Genomic DNA, 17,668 nt, shown 5'->3' on the forward strand with positions numbered 1-17,668 from the left:
TTGGAACGGATTCGTTCTCTTTAGGGGAGCTGGGGGTTATTAATTTGGAAAAAATAGAAAAAATGAGGTATTTTAACTTAAGAGTGGGTGACCGGATCTTAATGAAATTTGATATTTAGAAGGAACTCATGTCTCAGAGCTCTCATTTCAAATCCCTACCAGATCTGTTGACACTAGAGGGAGTTAGAGGGGGAAACGAAAAATCTTGGAAATCACTTATAAATGTCATAGATACGTGATTGACGTAACCGGACTGTATCCGCTATCTTTGGGAGAGTTAAGGGGTGGGGTTCAGTGCTTTGGCAAGTTTGGTGCTTCTGGACGTGCTAGGACAATGAAAATTGGTAGGAGTATCAGGGAGCTGCACAAATTGGCTTGATAAAGTCGTTTTCCTGGATTCGACCATCTGGGGGGCAGAAGGTAGAGGAAAAATGAGAAAAATTGAGATATTTTTAACTTACGACTGGGTGATCGGATCTTAATGAATTTTGATATTTAGAAGCACCTCGTGACTCAGAGCTCTTATTTTAAATCCCAACTGGCATTAAGCCTCTGATTTTCCTTTTAAAGCAATCTATTGATTCTTAGAATTTTGCCAGAGCTCATACCATATGAGCTCTTGGTTCTTGGCTTTTCCGATCTCATCACAAGTGCCATATGAGCTCTTAGCTCTTGTTTTGTTAACATTTTTATCAGCCAATCGCCCTGCTAAAACATTTCAAAGACTATTCTAAGAAAATACAGTTAAGCGAAACTTCATTTAAGAAACATAAGCGTTTCAAGAATGCATTTAAAACTCCGTCTGTGAAACTTCAAAAGCGAAAAGCAAAATACAAATTCGTGAAAAGACAAAAATGTACATTGATTTTTACAAAATAAACTTCTCTGGAATTGTTCAATACCGAAAGATGCTGTCTTAGAAAATAAGATAAGCTGACTTTAATACTCAGCACAATTTTATCTAAACGAATAAATTCTGGTTGAAATATTTGGGTCTTAATTATTCGACATGGGATAAATGTATATAGAACAGCATAAGCGGAAAAAAGTAATATTAAGAAAAAAAACACACAAAATACAATTAAAGGATTTGGAAATCAAAATAGGAAAGGCTTTCGAGCTGATCGTAGGGCTATCCTTATGTGCCCTTTCCTGATTGTACTAATTCATATAGTAGCAGCACACAGAATAGCACATTCAATAACAAATTTGTAGAACAATCTTAGGGCAAGGAATTTTGGACTCCAAGTTGACCTGGCAATGTTAAGAAGGTGGCTGGAATACTGTTTATTTGAATTTACTCTGTATGTAATATGAGGAGACCTTGATAATTTGCTATCTAAAATAACCCTAAGTATTTGACGTTATCCTGAGTTTTAATCATATTACCACTAAAGCATAGCTTAATAGGAGGGGATTCATGTTTGGTGTGAAATAACATAGCTTCAGTTTTATTCATATCAAAGAGGAATTTGCTATTTGAAGCCAAAAAATTGAATCTTTCGAAGACATTGGTAGCGAGTCTTTCCATACTTGCAACCTTCGACTCCCTTATATCAATTTGAGGCCCAAATTGAAGCCCAAAAAGTGAATTTGTTATTTGAAGCCCAAAAAGTGAATCTTAGAATACAAGCAGGACAATCTTAATCTATCAGCTTTTTTATAATACCTGTTTTATTATAATGCCAAGCATTATCAAATGCACCTTTCAAACAGTTCATGGTAACGAACTGTATATTAGGAGCGACCCGGCTCAATAGTAAACGAAACTCCAAAAAACGGAATTTTGATGCTAAAGGTTACATCAAAAGAATCAAATATTCACGTTGATTCTAAATATATAAGTTTCAATTAATTTAGTCTTTGTCATCAAAAGTTACGAGCCTGGGAAAATTTCCCTTATTTTGGAAAATAGGGGGAAACATCCCCTTAAAGTCATAGAATCTTAACGAAAATCACACCATCACATTCGGCGTATCAGAGAACCCTATAGCGAAATTTTCAAGCTCCTATCTAAAAAAAATGTGGAATTTCGTATTTTTTGCCAGAAGACAAATCACGGGTGAGTGTTTATTTGTTATTTATTTTTTTTCTTTTCCCCAGGGGTGATCGTATCGACCAAGTGGTCCCAGAGTGTCGCAAGAGGGCTCATTCTTATGGAAATGAAAAGTTCTAGTGCCCTTTTTAAGTGATCAAAAAAATTGGAGGGCACCTAGGCCCACTCCCGAGCTCATTTTTTCCAAAAGTCAACGGATTAAAGTTTTGAGATAGCCATTTTGTTCCACATAGTCGAAAACCATAATTACTATGTCTTTAGGAATGACTTACTCCCCCACAATCCATGGGGGAGGGGCTGCAAGTTACAAACTTTGACCAATGTTTACATATACTAATGGTTATTAGGAAGTGTACAGACGTTTTCAGGGGGATTTTCTTGGTTTGGGGGTGGGATTGATGGGAGGGGGCTATCTGGGAGGATCTTTCCTTGGAGGAATGTGTCATAGGGAAAGAAAAATTCAATGAAAAGGGTGCAGGATTTTCTAGCATTACTTAAAAGAACAATGAAAAAATAAACATGAAAACGTTTTTTCAATTGAAAGTAAGGAATAGCATTGAAATTTAAAACAAACAGAGATTATTACGCATATGAGGGGTTCTAAGAATACTTTAGCATAAAGAAAGAGGTATTTAGGAGGAGATAAATACCTTGCTCTTCATGCTAAAGTATTTTTAGCAGTTTCAACTATTTATTCTATGGCATTTTTGATGCAGGGGTCATTCTTAAAGAATTGGGACAAAACTTATAATTTAGTGTAAAGAGTGAGGTATTAACGAGGGCACAAACCCCCCTCGTACACAAAATAAGAATATAAAAGTTTGTTACGTAAGTTAATTCTTAAGTTACGCATATTTTTTACTAATAAAAACGTTCGTTAAAAATTAAAAGTTCTAGTAGCCTTTTTAAGTAACCAAAAAATTTGAGGGCAGCTAGGCCTCCTTCCCCACCCCTTCTTTCTCAAAATCATCTGATCAAAACTAAGAGAAAGCCATTTAGCCAAAAAAAAATTAATATACAAATTTCATTTCAATAATTTATGCGCGGAGAGGCAAAATCAAACATGCATTAATTCAAAAACGTTCAGAAATTAAAAAAAACTAGTTTTTTAAGTGAAAGTAAGGAGCGACATTAAAACTTAAAACGAACAGAAATTACTCCGTATATGAAATGGGTTGTCCCCTACGCAATCCCTCGCTCTTTACGATAAAGTATGACTCTTTGCCACAATTCTATTTTTTAAAACAATTAAAAGCTTTAGCGTAAAGAGCGAGGGATTGCGGAAGGGACAACCCATTCCATATACGGAGTAATTTCTGTTCGTTTTAAGTTTTAATGTCGCTCCTTACTTTCAGTTAAAAAAACTAGTTTTTTAATTTAATAATATCAATAAACAAGCATAACGCGAACAATTTTTTATTTTCATCTTCTGCACAATTGATAAGATATTATCTAATGCATCTATTTTTGACTTATCAAATAGTTCGTGGTAACGAACTGTAGTAAGGAGCGACCCGGCTCAATAGTTACCAAAACTCTAAAAAAATGGAATTTTGATACCAATAGCTACATCAAAAGAATCTCACTTTAATTCTGATTTTAAATATATAAGTTTCATCAAGTTTAGTCTTACCCATCAAAAGTTACGAGCCTGAGAAAATTTGCGTTATTTTGGAAAATAGGGAGAAACACCCCCTAAAAGTCATAGAATCTTAACGAAAATCACACCATCATATTCAGCGTATCAGAGAACCCTACTGTAAGAGTTTTAAGCTCCTATCTACAAAAATGTGGAATTTTGCATTTTTTACCAGAAGGCAGATCACGGATGCCTGTTTATTTGTTTTTTTGTTTTGTTTTTTTCCCAGGGGTGATCGTATCGACCTAGTTGTCCTAGGATTTTGCAAGAGGGTTCATTCTAACGGAAATGAAAAGTTCTAGTGCCCTTTTTAAGTGACCCAAAAAATTGGAGGGCACCTAGGCCCTCTCCCACGCTAATTATTTTCTCAAAGTCAACGGATCAAAATTCTGAGATAGCCATTTTATTCAACGTAGTCGAAAAACCTTATAACTATGTCTTTGGGGACGACTTACTCCCCCACAATCCCCGTGGGAGGGGCAACAAGTTACAAACTTTGACCAGTGCTTACATATAGTAATGGTTATTGGGAAGTGTAAAGGCGTTTTCAGGAGGATTTTTTTGGTTGAGGGGAGGGGTTGAGAAGAGGGGGATATTCTGGGGGAACTTTCCATCGAAAATTTTTCATGGGAGAAGAAAATTTTCATGAAGGGAGAGCAGGATTTACTAGCATTATTAAAAAAAACAATTAAAAAATAAATATGAAAAGTTTTTTCAGCTGGAAGTAAGGAACAGCATTAAAACTTAAAACAGAAACAGAAATTATTGCCCATATCAGGGGCTCACCTCCTTCTAATACCTCGCTCTTTACGCTAAAGTATTTTTAGTAATTTCAACTATTTATTCTACGGCTTTTGTGATTCAGGGGTCATTCTTAATGAACTGGGACAAAATTTAAGCTTTAGTGTAAAGAGCGAGGTACTGACGACGGGACGAACCCCCTCATATCTATCTATATATATAAAAATAAGTTGTCTGTCTGTCTGTGGATCAGGTGACGTCATGTTTCTGTGTTGACTGACGTCATGAAATTAGTTGTCGTCATTTTTGCTTTGACGGTGACGTCATTAACGGTATTTAAGACATTTGTTCACGACACAAATGACGACCGAGACAGAGGGAATATAAGTGACGACCGGGAACCTCAAAGAGAAATTACAGACTGGGACACCCGGACACAAATCACGACCGGGACACAGGGATTATAAATGACGACCGGGACACAGGGACACAACTACAACGGGGACGCCGGGGGCACAGGCGGGATATATAAATGACGACCGGGACACAGGGATTATTCGAATAGAAATTACAGACCGGGACACCGGGACACAAATGACGACCGGGACACCGGGACACAGGGAATATAAATGACGACCGGGACACTCAAAGAGAAATTACAAACTGGGACACCGGGACACAAATGACGACCGGGACACAGGGAATATAAATGACGACCGGGACACAGGGACACATCATTAGAATAATGAGGTATAGATCTGAATACGGATTGTTTTTCCCATGGACAATTACATGTTGCATGTTCAAGAGTCAGTAAACCTGACAATCTATTTATATGCACAGACAATGGGACAGCGAAGAATGTTGTATATTCGCATGTTTTACGTAGTTAAAATCATATATTTATATCTATCTCTATTCACAGGTGGGACACAGGGACACAACTACAATGGCGCGTAACTAATATGGCGCGTAACGACTTACGCGCGGGGGGGGCTTGGGGGCTGGCGCGAAGCGCCACCCCAACAGCTAGTATGAAATAAAAACATGATAATACAAAAGTTCTTACTTTAGCTAATTTATAAGTTACGTAAATCTTTTACTAATAAAAAGATTTTTAAAACATTAAAAGTTCTAGTTGCCTTTTTAATTAACCAAAAAATCTGAGGGCAACTAGGCTTCCTCCCCCGCTCTTTTTTTCTCAATATCATTCGATCAAAATTATGAGAAAGCCATTTAGCCAAAAAAAAAAAATGCAAATTTCGTTTTGATTATTCATCTGCGGAGAGCCAAAATCAAAACATGCATTGATTCAAAAACGTCCAGAAATTAAATAAAAAAAAAGTTTTTTTTAACTGAAAGAAAGGAGAAACATTAAAACATAAAACGAACAGAAATTATTTCGTATATGAAAGAGGCTGCTTCCTCATCAACGCCCCGCTCTTTACGCTAAAGTTTTCTACTGTTTTAAAAAGAAGAATTGAGAGATTGAGTCAAACTTTAGCGTAAAGAGTGGGACGTTGATGAGGAAGCAGCCTCTTTCATATTTGAAGTAATTTCTGTTCGTTTTAAGTTTTAATGTCGCTCCTTACTTTCAGTTAAAAAAAAACTTGTTTTTTTTTATTTAATTCGTTAAAAAGCCAAATTGTGAATCAGAGATCCATTTATTAGTGTAACTTAAGGGATTCATTTTATTCGAAATTCATCGCTCAATTTTTTTTAACGTTAGACAACAAGCTATTACGTCTATAGGAAGAAAGAGAACCATCTTTATTTTTATTCTTTTTACTAATAACAAAAATATTTGCAACTTTCCATCCCTTGGGGAAATATGACAACTCCAGGCAAATCATGGGCTTTATCTGAAGTCAACCTTCCTGAGCACACGCTAAGTTCAGATTTTTGTTTCATATATATAAGAATACTAAAAAAGGGAAACATATTAAAATTTTCGGTAATTAAAAGTTGTCAATTGGGTACGATTTAAAATTTTACTATAGCGAGGAGATCAAACCATCATTTCCATTTATCCCTTAACTAAACCCATGCTTGTTTTTCTTTGGGTGTCTATTTTGTGTTTATGTACATTTTCACAAGCTCAAACTATTCTAATCGAACTTACCAGCCATATGAAGCTGTGGTGGATCATTTACAATTTCAGCAATTTTTCTAAGGAGGCGTCTCTTGGGATATCCGCCTGCAGCACAAGTAGCCAACACCGAAAGTCCTAGCTCATAGGGTGCCTCTGGCTCATGGCGCAGCAGTTGAGCTAAAAGAGACCAATGAGAAGCTGATAAAAGAGGTATATAGCCAACACCATATGGTGCCACACTAAAAAATCCTACCGCTGCATATCACCTTTATTTTACCCTTTACTAATAGCAAGCCTGGCAGCAGTGGGTAATAGTACCGCTGCTACCGGAGCTTTTGGCTGCAGAGCAATGCTTTTAAATGGAACAATTAGAGATGGACATTCTGAAAAAAAACCGGGTATGGGATTGAGAAGTGAATAAGAAATGTGTTACTAATACTGGCCAAATTTCTTGCAATTTTCAAGAGAAACCAGAAAATTTTTTTCCCTGAAATTTGTTTCTAGATTACTAAATAACACAAATAAGGCGCAAAATGAAGATATCCTTGCTACGAAATTCTTTCATCTGGAGATTTAACAAAAGGAATTGTCACATCTCGATCAGACTTGACGAGATTCGTATCCTAGTTATTATTACTGACAGCATAACGCTTTCAAAGGCACCGATAGGGGATATACTTGTAATAAGACTTGTTTACTTATGTTGAGGGACGACGTAAGCTTGTGTGATATGATATATTTATTAAGGATGATGTACTCTTACGTGACTTGGTAGATTTATTGGGAATGACGTATTTTCGCATGATTTGTTGAAGGTCAGGGCCGTTTGTGGGATCCCCGCTTGTTACTGAACACATTACACACATGGGTGTTACGTAATGATGGTGCACACGTGGGTGTTACGTAACGGTAGCGTATACTTCGGATGTTACGTAGTGGCGGCACAAATGTTGGTGCTACGTAACAGCGGTGCATATGTGACTGTTAAGTAATGACGGCAATGGAATGTCACGTAATGGTGTAGCACAGCTGCATAATAAATAATAAATTAAGAGATTATATCTTCTTTATTGCATTTTTGCTCAGGGAACCTTTATATTCCAAATATTTTTTGTTCACAATAGGATTCGAAAGTAATTTCTATCCAATGACCTGGCGCGCTAGACAGCTAAACTATGAAATCCTTCCTAATATTATTATTTGAGGAATACTGTGTACGTGATAATCTATGCCATGCAAAATTCCATGTTCATATGCCATGCATGCGGAAAATTCCATGTCTCACTTTCTAGAATGATGAAATGGATCGCGTGTTTTCCTATGTCTGAAATAATTAACATGCAGGGGAGAATATCAATCACTAGAAATTGTTTACTTTTGATGTGCATCTGCTTCATAAGTAATGATTTATAGGGTATTGTCAGATAATATTGGTGTTGTTCTTAGCGTAGTTTTTCTCTAGAAAGTCTTTTACTCTATTGGAACTTGAATGTACTACCAGAGATGAAATAAAAGCGAGAATATTATTATGGCTAGAATATGGTAACCTTCATATGCAATCAAATGTCTTACGTTTGCATTTTACTACACATGATTTTAAACTTATATTAAAAGCAATCTTGACCGAGCATACCTATGTATATAGGCTACAAGATGCTTAAATTGCTTTAGCGAAGTATATTGACAGTTCATCCCAGAACAAAAATCTAATCAAATGAAGGCTATTGTTGTAAATAAGACTTTTATTAATGGAAAAATTATAAATCATGCAATCGTAGAAATATCATTTAAAACTCAACAAACGAAAAAACAAAGAGTAAATTGGTAGGGGCTGCTGGAAAATCCGAATAACCTAAATATGGGAACATGGTGCCAACCACATGGCAAAACTTGCATTATTGCATGTTGTTTAAATAGTAAGGGGGTAACAAATGGGTATGGGGGTGTACGCAAATCTGAACTATCTAGGTTTTGGAACAAAGTTTGGAAAAGTGGTGTGAAATCAATGAAAAGAAGACATTCGAAAAGTAAAGTGATTTAAAAGTAGGCACGGGGGTGTGCGCAAAACTTAATAATTTAAGTTTAAGAGTCTGATACGGAAAAGATGGTTTTGAAAGTAATAAAAGGAAGGCTTCTGAAAAGCATATGGTAAAAATTGCTCTGGGGGTACACGAAAATCTAAATTATCTAGGTTTAAAAAAGCAGTATGGAAAAAAAATGTTTGAAATCAATAAAAGAAAGCCTTTCAAAAAGTGTGATGACTAGAAGTTGGCATGGGATGTGTGTAAATCTGAATAAATTAACATCAGTAGTGTAATATGGATAAGTGCTTTCGAACTTTTTAAAAGTTAGGCTTTTGAAAAGTATAGTTGCAAAAAACTGGTATGGGGATGTACACAAATCTAAAATATTAAGATTTAGAAACATATTATGGAGAAAAGTAGTTTGAAATCAATAAAAGGAAGTATTTCAAAAAGTATTGTGATGACAAGTTGGCCTGGGGATGTGCGCAAATAAGAATAATTTGAGTTTAGTAGTCTAATATGGTAAAGAGTACTTTTAAAATAATAGAAGGAAGGCTTTGAAAAGTATAGTGGTAAAACGTTGCTACGGTGTTGTACGCATATCTAAATTATCTAGGTATAGGAAAGCAGTATTGAAAACAGTGTTTCAAAATAAGTAAGAGGAAGTACCTTCTGGAAGTATGGTGATAAGAAGTCACCATTGGAGTTTGCGCAAGTATAAATAGTTTAAGTTAAGGGGCGTAATTTGGAAAAAAAGTGCTTTGAAATTAATAAAAGAAAGGCTTTTGAAAAGTATACTGGTAAAAAGTTGTTATGGGGGTGTACGCAAATCTAAATTATCGAGCTTGAGGAACGTCGTATGGAAAAAGTGGTTAAAAATCAATTAAAGGAAGATTTATGAAAAGTAAAGTGGTGAGAAGTTTGCATGGGGACGTGCGCAAATCTGAATAATTTAGTTTACGAGCCTATTACAGAAAAAATGCTTTGAAACTGATAAAAGGAAGGCTTTTGAAAAGTTTACTGGTAAAATTTTGGTGTGGGGGAGTACACAAATCTGAATTATCCAGGTTTAGGAACGCAGTGTGGATATAAGTGACTTTAAAATAATAAGATGAAGCCTTTTGAGAAAACCATAAAAATGTACCGTCATTATATAACACCCATATTTGTGTTGTGCTCAGTTACAAGTGTGGATCCCTAAGTCACGCCAAATTAGGCCATTCCCAATAAATCTACCAAGTCACATAAGATTACGTCACCCCCAATAAATCTGTCAAGTCACGCAAAATTGCATCATCCCTCAACAAAGTAAACAAGTCCTATTACGTAACTACCGCCTTCTTACATTTGTATAAGTGAAAAACCCTATTATTTAACATGCACCTGCATCCTTTTCCATAAGTAAACAAAAAATATTACGCAACAATAAAAGAAAAACACTCTATTATGTAACAAGCAAAAGTAAAAAAAAACCTATTCAAACAGTTCGTGGTAACGAACTGTAGTAAGGAGCGATCCGGCTCAATAGTAACCAAAACTCTAAAAAATTGAATTTTGATATCAATAGCTACATGAAAAGAATCGCATTTTAATGCTGATTTTAAATATATAAGTTTCATCAAGTTTAGTCTTACCCATCAAAAGTTACGAGCCTGAGAAAATTTGCCTTATTTAGGAAAATAGGGGGAAACACCCCCTAAAAGTCGTAGGATCTTAACGAAAATGACACCATCAGATTCAGCGTATCAGAGAACCCTACTGTAGAAGTTTCAAGCTCCTATCTACAAAAATGTGGAATTTTGCATTTTTTTTGCCAGAAGACAAATCACGGGTGCATGTTTATTTTTTTTTCCTGGGGTCATCGTACCGACCAAGTGGTCCTAGAATGTCGCAAGAGGGCTCATTATAACGGAAATGAAAAGTTCTAGTTCCCTTTTTAAGTGACCAAAAAATTGGAGGGCATCTAGGCCCCCTCCCACGCTCATTTTTTTCCCAAAGTCAACGGATCAAAATTTTGAGATAGCCATTTTGTTCAGCATAGTCGAAAATCATAATAACTATGTATTGGGGATGACTTACTCCCCCACAGTACCTGGGGGAGGGGCTGCAAGTTACAAACTTCAACCAGTGTTTACATATAATAATAGTTATTAGGAAGTGTACAGACATTTTCAGGGGGATTTTTTTGGTTTTGGGGGTAGCGTTGAGGGAGGGGGCTATGTGGGAGGATCTTTCCTTGGAGAAATATGTCATGGGGGAAAAAAATTCAATGAAAAGGGCGCAGGACGAGTCTGGTCACGTTAGAAAAAAACGTCAAATTCAGAGCTTAATATACAATGCTGGGTGTTCGGAGCCTCTCTATTATGGAGTATAATTTGAAAATAACACAACTATACGAGCGATAAAACATATATACCACAACCATAACTCAACTAACGAAAGAACTGCTAAGAGATAACACAACTATAAAGCGAAAACAGGGAAAACTAACGGGAAAATAAACGAACTAAGAGGTGGAAGGGGCCCAGAGAAAAGATATAATCCTTTACCAATTTTGAGCCTAACTTCTGCAAAGGAGTAATAATATCAGAAGCCCCGAAATACCGAATTATTTTCTTTTCAAACAGTTCTTGGTAAAGAACTGTAGTAAGGAGCGACCCGGCTCAATAGTGAACGGAACTCTAAAAAACGAAATTTTGATGCTAAAAGATACATCAAAAGAATTGAATTTTCACGCTGATTCTAAATATATAAGTTTGAATTAATTTAGTATTTGTCATCAAAAGTTACGAGCCTGAGAAAATTTGCCCTATTTTTAGAAAAAAGGGGGAAACATCCCCTAAAAGTCATAGAATCTTAACGAAAATCACACTATCGCATTCGGCATATCAGAGAACTCTATAGCAAAAATTTCAAGCTCCTATCTAAAAAGATGTGGAATTTCATATGTGTGCCTATTCATCTGAGAAATAACATTACCTTTATGCTTTACACTTACCATTAGTTAAATTATTTACCTTAACTTTTCAATCCTTTTATTTAGGTTATATAGTAAGAGAAAAGAGAAGAACTTATCTTTTCCCCCTATATTTTTTATGCCACTGCTAGTGTCTGAGACACAAGTGGTCAGGTTAGGCTTCAGGTCAGGTCAAGTCAAACTTTAGACTTCTTTCTCTTGAAGATGCCCTTGAAATTTCAGTTGAGTAGCTCTAATAAAAATAGTTTCCCAGCCTAGTTTGTAAGTCCTCCCCTCAGATCTAAAGAAAATTTACATGCTGATTTTGGCACTAATGATGATTAAACATTAGAATAAAGATTAAGACGAAGGAAGAGATAAGTAAATATAAATGTAGATTTCATAGATTTAGGTCGGAAAAACGACTTACACTGAAATAACAGAAATTAACAAGAAAAACAAAACTTTGTCTTTCATAGAAAACTAGACATCAGGAGGAAAGATTCCATGGAGCGTTGCAGAAACAGGCATCCAGAGTTATATTCATCAGAGTTGCAAAAAAAAACACAAATGATGATGAATCTTTGTTTTGATTCGGATCCTATGAAGATGCAACAAAAGTTCTAGCTTCTAGTTCGTGCCAAAATTAATTAAAATTGACTAAGCAATTCTTATCAATGTTGATTCCCTCAGAGAGGTCTGATGGAGCATGATCATTCATAATCATAGCTCTGGCTGTCGGCAATATCCTGGATCCTCACAAAAATCGAGTCTTTAGTGCCTTTGGGATCTAAAACAGGTATAGTTATTTGCAAATTCCTGTTCCAAATTCGGGATAATCGCTTGCTACTTCTGGTAACTTACAAAAATGAAACAGGACTTGATATCATCTCCCTCAATAAAACCAACTAAGGAGCTCCGTGAGCTCCCTGGGAACTGTATCAATTAAATCATCTTTTAGCTCTATTAAGTTTTTAATTTGGTTCCAAATGGTTGGTAGCCTGGCAAACCTTTTGCTGCTTTTTAAACGAATATAAAAACTATGGATACCTTAGTACCAAAAAATGTAATATTTTGCTACTTATAAAGTTAACTCTTTGGTTCTTGGGGAAAAGGGATTAAAGGTAGTACAACAGTAAAGATTTTTTCCTAGTTTTCTTCTGCCCATTACAAATTACTTATATATTCTTAGCAGAGCATTTTTAACAGTAAATGATTCTACCGATACCCCTTTATATGCATGGACTACCATGCTTCCTAATCTAATTTATAGATTTTTCTGAGAACCAAAATTATTGATCGACATCTGCAATTTTAGGTACCTTTGAATTTCATATGGATCCGAAATCAGCCAGCTGTTGGCTCGGCCTTAGATAAAAAAAATTAACGTACCCGGGCTATCAAAAAACCGACTTTAGTTTCACCTATCAATTCATTGAAGGGATTCCACCAGTTTACTTAATAATCAAGTTTATCAAAATCAGTTTCGATACCTTTTCTATTCCTCACCCGAGAGAGGTCATGCAAACACCATAAAAAGGAACAAGTGCAAGCCTAGCTATGAATTCCCAACAAGTTTGTCATGAATCCAAAATCTTCTCCAATTTTCGTTGACATTTGATAATCTGTTCTTATAAATATTCCAATAACATAATTACTCTCGTCAAAACTCCACCCCACCCATTGAACATTAACTTCAAACGGGCAGAACTAAGACATTTCCTTTCTTACTAACAAATGGTGGTTAATGACTGAAAGATTCTTCTCGCATACTTTGGAATAATGAAAATTCTGAAGCTTTCTACCCCTCCCCGTCCTCATCTGATTAGGTCAAAATTAGTGCAGACTTCCAAAAATTTCAACTAGGATAGTAATGCTTTCTTAATAAAACAGGCTTTAGTTTTCTCGGATATGAGCCGTCTAAGATGCAACCAGAACATATATTCCTCCTTTTCACCCTTTTTTAGATGTAACAACCTTTTCTGTAAGATTTTCAACAGCGATAATTTAGAAATCTATTCCATCATAAAAGTTATACCGGCATCTGATCTCCAAAAGACATAACAGTCGTGATAGTATGATGCTTTTAAAGGCACCCATAGAGTGTAAACTATTAGAGCTACTAGTCCCTCAAGATGATATTACGCACACTGGATCTTGCGTAATACGATAGTGCACCTGTAACGGTATAGAACACCTCTATGTTGTAAATTAAATAAAAAAACTAGTTTTTTTAACTGAAAGTAAGGAGCGACATTAAAACTTAAAACGAACAGAAATTACTCCGTATATGAAATGGGTTGTCCCCTCCGCAGTCCCTCGCTCTTTACGCTAAAGTTTTTAATTGTTTTAAAAAGTAGAATTGTGGCAAAGAGTCAAACTTTAGCGTAAAGAGCGAGGGACTGCGGAGGGGACAACCCATTTCATATACGGAGTAATTTCTGTTCGTTTAAAGTTTTAATGTCGCTCCTTACTTTCAGTTAAAAAACTAGTTTGTTTTTATTTAATTTCTGAACGTTTTTGAATTAATGCATGTTTGATTTTGGCTCTCCGCACATAAATTATTGAAATGAAATTAGTATATTAATTTTTTTTGGCTAAATGGCTTTCTCTTAGTTTTGATCAGACGATTTTGAGAAATAAGGGGTGGGGAAGGAGGCCAAGCTGCCCTCCAATTTTTCGGTTACTTAAAAAGGCTACTAGAACTTTTAATTTTCAACGAACGTTTTTATTAGTAAAAAAATATACGTAACTTAAGAATTAACTTACGTAACAGACTTTTATATTCTTATATTTTTATTATGTGTACGAGGGGGTTTGTACCCTCGTTAATACCTCGCTCTTTACACTAAATTGTAAGTTTTGTTCCAATTCTTTAAGAATGACCCCTGAATCAAAAAGGCCGTAGAATAAATAGTTGAAATTACTAAAAATATTTTAGCATAAAGAGCGAGGTATTTATCTCCTCCTAAATACCTCGCTCTTTATGCTAAAGTATTTTTAGAGCCTCTCATATGCGTAATAATCTCTGTTCGTTTTAAATTTCAATGCTATTCCTTACTTTCATTTGAAAAAACGTTTTTATGTTTATTTTTTCATTGTTTTTTTATAGTAATGCTAGAAAATCCTGCACCCTTTTCATTGAATTTTTCTTCCCCCATGACATATTCCTCAAAGGAAAGATCCTCCCACAAAGTCCTCTCCCATCAACCCCACCCCCCAAACCAAAAAATCCCCCTGAAAACGTCTGTACACTTCCCAATAACCATTACTATATGTAAACACTGGTCAAAGTTTGTAACTTGCAGCCCCTCCCCCAGGGATTGTGGGGGAGTAAGTCATTCCCAAAGACATAATTATTATGCTTGTCGACTATGCAGAACAAAATGGCTATCTCAAAATTTTAATCTGTTGACTTTTGGAAAAAAATAGCGTGGGAGGGGGCCTATTTGCCCTCCAATTTTTTATCACTTAAAAAGGGCACTAGAACTTTTCATTTCCGTAAGAATGAGCCCTCTTGCGACACTCTAAGACCACTTGGTCGACACGATGACCCCTGGGGAAAAGAAAAAACAACAAACAAATAAACACGCACCCGTGATTTGTCTTCTGGCAAAAAATATGAAATTCCACAATTTTTTAGATAGGAGCTTGAAATGTCTAGTTCTCTGATATGCTGAATGCGATAGTGTGATTTTCGTTAAGATTCTATGACTTTTAGGGGATGTTTCCCCCTTTTTTCCAAGATAGGGCAAATTTTCTCAGGCTCGTAACTTTTGATGACAAAGACTAAATTAATTGAAACTTATGTATTTAGAATCAGCGTGAAAATTCGATTCTTTTGATGTATCTTTTAGCATCAAAATTCCGTTTTTTAGAGTTCCGTTTACTATTGAGCCGGGTCGCTCCTTACTACAGTTCGTTACCACGAACTGTTTGAAAAGAAAATAATTCGGTATTTCGGGGCTTCTGACATTATTACTCCTTTGGGGAAGTTAGGCTCAAAATTGGTAAAGGATTATATTTTTTCTCTGGGCCCCTTCCACCTCTTAGTTCGTTTATTTTCCCGTTAGTTTTCACCTGTTTTCGCTTTATAGTTGTGTTATCTCTTAGCAGTTCTTTCGTTAGTTGAGTTATGGTTGTGGTATATATGTTTTATCGCTCGTATAGTTGTGTTATTTTCAAATTATACTCCATAATAGAGAGGCTCCAAACACCCAGCATTGTATATTAAGCTCTGAATTTGACGTTTTTTTTCTAACGTGACCAGATTCGTCCTGCGCCCTTTTCATTGAATTTTTTCCCCCATGACATATCTCTCCAAGGAAAGATCCTCCCACATAGCCCCCTCCCTCAACCCTACCCCCAAAACAAAGAGGATTTGAATTTGAAAAGTTCAGCTCGTAGTAAAGACTATAAGTAAGAAGCAATCCTTGTAAATATCCGGCTACTTTGATTGAGGGTATGGGATTCCTTTTTTAGGAACTTTCTGGATACTATTCACCGATGCAATTCCGTAGCCTCTCCTCGGAATTCCACACAAGGCTCTTGGTAAAAAGACAGGAACACCAATTTGAAGAATTGCCTCCAAGATTTTAAACAAAATACCTTTTTTGGTATTTTCATTAAAAAAATTGAAAAAAACTATGAATAATTCTCCCCTAGAATTTTTAAATATCTTTTTGAAACTTCGTTGAAAATTAAGAAAACAATTTTACATACACAATTATACTGAAATTATAATGCGTATCTTCTAACTTCATTTAAAGATATAATCCACTTAAAATCAAATTCTGTGTGGAGAAAGGAATGTCTAAAGCGATAGGAGCTTCCATTCGATTCCGAATAATGAAACCCTTCTTTAAGTTGCTTTTTCAATTTCCAAGTTTATTTTTTATAGATACAAGCGGGGATTACATGCCTATTAGTTTCAGTGGGTTTAGCTGTTTTTCCTGGTTCCTTCTATAAATTTGATCTCATATAAGCTACTTAAATCATCCTGAAAGAAGGCTAACAATAATGGCAGGCTTAGCAATAGTGATACTAACAAAAATTTGGGAGAATCGGGTTTATAAAATCATTTTTATAATCGGTATTTGTATGACCTGAAGCATAAATAAGTTTCTCAAAAGACAAACATATTAAATTCTTGCCATAAAAAAAGGGGGGGGGGGTATTTTCCTTTGAAGAAGGGAATCAAACCAGTGAGACCACGGATCTCTAGGAACGAGTCCTTAGGACTAATTTCGGGTGAATTCTGACTATCTCTCATGAATATGGATGAGTAACATTTTCATTAGACGACTAGCATAATAAAACAAAACTAATATATTGTGCCCATATCGCTCTTTACTTAGGCAGCGCTATTGCATTGTCTATGATTTCAAATATACAAAATTCATTAAGTTTAATGTTACCCCTCAAAAGTTACGAGCCTAAAAATATTTGCCTGATTCTCGAAAAAAGGGGGACAAAATCAAGCAATTTTAATGAAAATCACAACAACAGATTCGACACACCAGAGAACCGAATTGTTGAGGTTTCAAAATCCTATCTACAAAAATGTGGATTTTTTTTTAAATTTTTTTGCAAGAAGAAAGATCAAGAATACTTTTGTATATGTTTTTTTTGCTTTTTTTTTCCAGTGGTGATCATATCAAACCAATAGCCCTAGGATACTAGGGGAGGGCTCATTTGAATTGAAATCAAAATTTCTAGTTTTTTTAACTGACCAAAAAGATTGAAGTGCAACTAGTCCCCTCCGACACTCCTTTCTTTCCCAAAAAGGTCTGATCAAAATGTTGGGATATCCATGATTCAGCATAGTTGAAAGGTCCATTAACGAGAAAAAATATTTCACTGAATTTCTATTATGGTATTCTATTTTACCACTACTATTTTAATTTCATCTCAGTGCCCCCTCCTTAGTAAGACCAAAGTCATTCCATAGTCCCTGGGGAAAGAGCTGTAAGTTACGCAATTTGCCCATTATTCACACACACTATTTGTTATTGGGGAACGTACGAAAATATACGGAATTTTTTGGTCATGTTTGTTGCATCAAAGTGCTTGTAAAAACATAGCGTAAAGAAATTTGAGGGGGGGGTGGAATATCTGATAATACATAAGATAATTTCTTTTCCTTTCAAAACTATTAACT

General features: G+C 35.5%; 1 protein-coding gene across 1 annotated transcript in view; it reads right to left on the reverse strand.

Annotated features, from left to right (window-relative positions):
* Positions 1-17,668, reverse strand: part of LOC136030416 (uncharacterized protein CG3556-like) — a 173,594-nt gene that overhangs the window by 107,218 nt on the left and 48,708 nt on the right. The window contains exon 6 of the mRNA XM_065709381.1: positions 6,559-6,705. Coding sequence (XP_065565453.1) covers positions 6,559-6,705 — 147 coding nt within the window. The remainder of the gene's footprint in view (positions 1-6,558; positions 6,706-17,668) is intronic.

This window comes from Artemia franciscana, chromosome 8 (assembly GCF_032884065.1).
Source record: "Artemia franciscana chromosome 8, ASM3288406v1, whole genome shotgun sequence".
In the NCBI taxonomy this organism is placed as follows: domain Eukaryota; kingdom Metazoa; phylum Arthropoda; class Branchiopoda; order Anostraca; family Artemiidae; genus Artemia; species Artemia franciscana.